At 39.9% G+C, this 4,991-nt stretch overlaps 1 protein-coding gene across 1 annotated transcript; it reads right to left on the bottom strand.

Annotated features, from left to right (window-relative positions):
* Nucleotides 1-654: 654 nt before the first annotated feature.
* Nucleotides 655-4,465, bottom strand: LOC117367196 (zinc finger MYM-type protein 1-like). Its single transcript, XM_033959587.1, has 2 exons — nucleotides 4,240-4,465; nucleotides 655-3,996 (listed from the first exon to the last, which is right to left on the bottom strand). The coding sequence occupies exon 2, from the start codon at nucleotides 3,932-3,934 to the stop codon at nucleotides 1,415-1,417; it is 2,520 nt and encodes an 839-aa protein (XP_033815478.1). The 5' UTR covers nucleotides 3,935-3,996; nucleotides 4,240-4,465; the 3' UTR covers nucleotides 655-1,414.
* Between the last annotated feature and the right edge of the window lie 526 nt (nucleotides 4,466-4,991).

Below are 4,991 nucleotides of genomic sequence, written 5' to 3'. Positions count from 1 at the left end.
AGCCAGAGCATCTATGTATCAAGTTTCATTGAAATTGGAAATGGTAAGGTGGGTATCAGTCTGAAAATTTGAACAGTTGGTATGGAATGACCCAATGAGTTTGAGGCAGCAGATATTAATGAAGTGCTGAATATTGACAATGATGCACATGTTGTGCATTCCTTCAGTGATGGTGAGATACTGGAAATAGATAGTGATAACGAAGACCTTGTGAACACTGGAGAAAAAAATTCAAACAGGTTATATGGTGAAAATGTGTGGCCAGTTAATTGCTGACATGGAACAACTTGCATTTATCAGTGAGCATGAGATTCTGACAGACTACTTGATCAAAGAAAGACTACTGAAACAGAAACCTTTGTAAACTGGACAGAAGACACCGGAAGAAGTCTTTGAAAGACTGCCACTGTTCCTGCACCATCCATCGTCAAATAGCCAAATACAGACAGAAGATGATGTGATTGTGCGTGACTTAGGCCTATGTTTAGAACAAGTTTGTGTTTGAAGCACCTGAAGTGTTTAATGTTTGCTACTTTCCCCGGTAATGTACATTCTTCTGGACCCTTTTACAAAGCTGTAATAGCAGCTTTGTAAGAGGGGGCCCCTTTGTGAATAGTGCAGAGACATTATTTTTCAGACATTCTTGAGGTGGATGTGCACACTTTTCCCATAAACAACATGATGCTCATTTCAAGATTTCCAAGTTTATTTTACATGTGATATACCACATTAGTAATAACATCTATGCGGCTTACATGTTAAAATTCAATAGAAAATGTTAAAATAGAGTGGAAACAGAAATACATTATCTGTAATAATAAAGAAGTTGAAGAACAGGGTTTAATTGTGTGTGCTTGATTTCAGATTGGTCCCCACAATGCCTGCTCTGGTCAAAGTTATTAGTTTTATCAGCTGAAGGCATTTGTGAATAGGAATGTTTGTAAATCCTTTCTAAATCTGTCAAGGTTAGATTCCATTTGGAAGGGCATTCCAGACTTGTGGACCAATGACCAAAAAGACACAATCTTGAATAGACATGTATGTGACATGCCTGTTTGATGGTACATGTTGTCAGTGTTGGAAAATTATTGGGATGTGTACTCTTATATTTTATTATACATTATATTTCATTTTATATCTGTCCTACATGAACATTTGAGGCAGGGACATGTCAGCCAGTGCAGGCTCTTTGGTGAACAAGTTTGTATTTCAAGAGCTTGAAATGTTCATCGTTTGCCTTATTTTGAAATGAAAAAAGGTTTGGTGGCAATTTTATGGATCTTATGGTCTATCTTTTTCTGACTTTAGCATTAACGTTCTAAAAACCGAAAAATTTTGAAAACCAAACAATGCCTTTGTCTCAAGGATTTTGGATAAAGGATCTTGTACATGCATTATTGAAACACTATGCCTACTAAAGAACAAAGCGCCGCCTTTTGCTGTTGAATACATCAATAATGCTGTCATAGTCCAGTGAATCACATAGTTCTCTCTCAAATGATAAAAGTGACAGATTCTGGAGGCGGCTGGTGAGCATCGAGGCTCTTGTTGTTGTTTTGATCCTGGTTGCAGTACTAAAGAGCTTTTCCATGTTGCACATTGTCATTGGCAGAGTGATAAGAGCTCTTAAAAGGGCATTGATATTTGGGAAAATATCCACACTGCAGCTGTCTAATACTTCAGTTACTGATGTGTAAGTTTGTCCTTGGGCTACTTTGCGTTTTAGCTGCTGAACAAACACTGTAAATTCAGCATCTCCTATGGTGATGCCAAACAAAGTGCAAGGAGATTGTAGACTTTCTTTTTGGCCAAAGGCCTCAGATGTTGGCAAACAGGCAGCAGAAGCAGTCATAATTCCATAAGTATCATCTTGAAAACGATTATGCAATTCTGTTATCTGGCAGTCAATAATTTCATTCCACAGATGTCTCAAATCTTCATTGCTCTGCACACAGGAAGATTTACCCAAAGTGGAGAAAACAAATGTATCCCCAAACTTTGCAGGTAGCTTTCTCTTTCGAGAGGAAGACACATCCCAATTTTCAATATCAAACTTCTCAGTGAGCTCGTCTATTAACTCAATAACTTTGTCAAAGTCATTTGATGTATTCTCCCTAAACTGAACAAAAGTGTCTTTTAGACACTCTATCAGATTAATACAATCTGCGATAGACTTAGTAGTGCTCTGTAGTCCTTTAGTAGCAAAATCACTAAGTTCAAATAATTTCCCGAATGTAACTGCTAGAAATAAGAATTTTTTTGTCTCTATTTGAAATAGCAGAAATTGGGCATCGAGTTTTGCCTGTCCAGCAGAGTTTGAAAGTTCAGCAAGCACTTCTAGAATAACATCAAAAAGCGTCAGTACTTTTTTCACAGAGCCAGATTTTAAGCTCCACTTTGTATCTCTCAAGGATTCCAGTTCAAGGCATTGTCTATCAGGATGCAGTTCTTTTTGAACTTCCAAAAAACGAGCATGCCTCTGTGTATCTGTCATAAAATCATGCAAGGAGTTCAGAGTTTCAAAAAATGTGTTAGCACAGGGGTGTGCTTTAGATGCTGTGTGGAGAACCAGATTGAGGCATTGAGAATTACAGTGCACGTAAATAGCCCGCCAAAAGGTGCGTTTCAAAATTATATAAGCATCCCCTTTGTCTCCAGACATCATGGATAATCCATCAAAGCTGAAGCCAATGCACAACTCCGGATCTAATTCAAACACTCTAAGTACTTTTATGATTTTATCAGAAATTTCATTTGCTTTCATGTGTGCAGTGTCAACAAATCCAACTGCCCTTTCCTTTATTACCCCCTTGTACAGGTACCTGAGGCATACTGCCACAAGTTCACATTTGGACAAATCTTTACATTTAACACCAAGAATTGCATAGTATGTGTTATTTGTGTCATGTAGTTCAAATTTGATTTTACGTAAAAGAACTAAAGTGGCAGATTCCAACAGCTCATTCTGAATCTGTGGGCTCATCAGAGTTGCATTTTTAGGGAGTCTTTCAAGATGATTTTGTATATTATTGTTGTATTTACTCAGGAGTTTAAATATTTCCAAGAAGTTTCCTTTATTTACAGCACCGTCAGACTCTCTGTGCCCACGTAGTGGAATATCTTGCTTTACGCAAAACATCACAACATCAAGCACTAATTTAATATGTTCCCGATTGCTTTCTATGACAGGAGTATTCTTAGTATCTTGGTTTATTGAATTTAAAGAGTTTTTCTGCCCTCCCAGGTGACGCTGTCTGTAGTCATCAAATCTTCCCAGTGCAAGAGCGTGTGCCTTGCTTAATTCATGTTTTGAACAACTCTGACTCATGTGCTTCCAGTCTTTAAAGCCAGTCCTGGTGAAAGCACCTTCAGCACGGGCATCAGAAAAATGTCTGCACATTTTGCAAAATATTGCATCTTGGTTCATGCTATATTCCAACCAGTAAAATTTATACCAGCGAGCGGAAAAACTTCGAGATTTGCCACTAATTACAGAAACTGGGAAAAAACGTAACTTTGGTTGTTTAGGTGGTTCATCAATGTGGGATAAATCTGTAGGTAAATGAGTTGGTTCTGTACCCGATCTACTGATCCGTGGGCATACAGTGGAACTTGTTGAGGGAACGACTGACGAAACACTATACACATCCTCACCAAACACTTCTACATAGCGTTTTTCGATCCTATAAGCATTTTCGCCATGCTCTTCTATATTTGGGTTTTCATCTCTATATATATCCTCATCAAGTACTTCTAGATGCAGATCTTCAATGCTATATGCATCCCCGCCAAGCTCTTCTAGTTGTGGTTTTTCATCTTTATTTGCATCCTTCCTAAGCTTGTCTAGGCATGGCTTTTCTTCAACTGCATCTCTGCCAAGCTCTTCTAGGCATGGCTTAATGAAGTAGTTTAGGAAAGAATTTTGCTTTGCCATGATGTGGAGCTTCAAGGATGTAGACAAAGGAACACGGTCAGGAATTTTCTTCTTTTTGGAAGCTAAAATCATAAAACACAGAGAATCTTTACTTCTATAAAAGTGATAGTAGAACCGTAATATAGTGATACTATAGGAAATAAGGGTAATATGCACAAAATGGCAGTTTTGACTATGTCAGTGTTTCCTTGCCTCCATCCATCTCCTAACCCTCTGCCCTCACCCCCTGATATTTCCTGTCTCTCTTCCCCTACTCATTCACCAATTCACTCTTCAGAGCTGAGTAAGAAAGATTAAATTCTTACTTTGATCATCTTCTTTCCTGTAGACAGTATAGAGGTCCTGAACAAATGGGCCCAGAGAGGGCAGCTGCAAGTGACTGTGAGGGGCAGGCAGTGACACCTGATCCCAAGGGGGTGGGGGGCCTCCGAGCGACTGTAGAGGAGGGTTCAGTTTTGGTGGAAAACAAACTGTGCATTTTGGTTGCTGGTTTGTTCTCAGTTGAAACTGAAAATCATGGCCTCGGGGGGGGGGGGGGGGGGGGGGGGAAGACGGGGGGAGCAGAGTTGAGACCCTTGTAAGGGGGAGGGAGAGATGCCAGGTTTCAGTTGGTAAGGCCAGCCACATCGCAGCTGGACCCACCCAGAGCCCAGCATCTTCCCTATATTCTGTGATATATGTGTATACTGTTCTGAGCTTCCTTGGGAGAACGGTATAGAAAATTGGGATCTTTTCCAGATAAGCCCCGCCACTAATGGAAAAAGTGCATGCGCGAAAACTTAAGCCCCACCACCTTTTGCCAGCGCACGCAACCTTCACCTATTTACCATAAATGAACTTTCTGACACTCGCGCACCCAATCTTGACCTATTTACCACAAATGAACTTTCTGACGCTTTCGACTCAAACTTTTGTAACGTTTTTTGTAACGTAAAACCAGATAAGAACTTTCTGACGCTTTCGACTCTCGTTCATGACAAGGAGACGGCAATACGTTTTTTTCCAACCCACGGAGTGATCCATCAGCAACGTTTATGCAACAATGGCCACCAAATGA

The sequence above is a fragment of the Geotrypetes seraphini genome, chromosome 9, assembly GCF_902459505.1.
Source record: "Geotrypetes seraphini chromosome 9, aGeoSer1.1, whole genome shotgun sequence".
In the NCBI taxonomy this organism is placed as follows: domain Eukaryota; kingdom Metazoa; phylum Chordata; class Amphibia; order Gymnophiona; family Dermophiidae; genus Geotrypetes; species Geotrypetes seraphini.
Note: the sequence above shows the minus strand (reverse complement) of the source record. Positions and strands in the feature narration are given on the sequence as shown.

What these genes read in the sequence shown, in the direction of transcription:
- LOC117367196 (XM_033959587.1), bottom strand. Translation starts at nt 3,934, where the DNA reads ATGGCAAAGCAAAATTCTTTCCTAAACTACTTCATTAAGCCATGCCTA.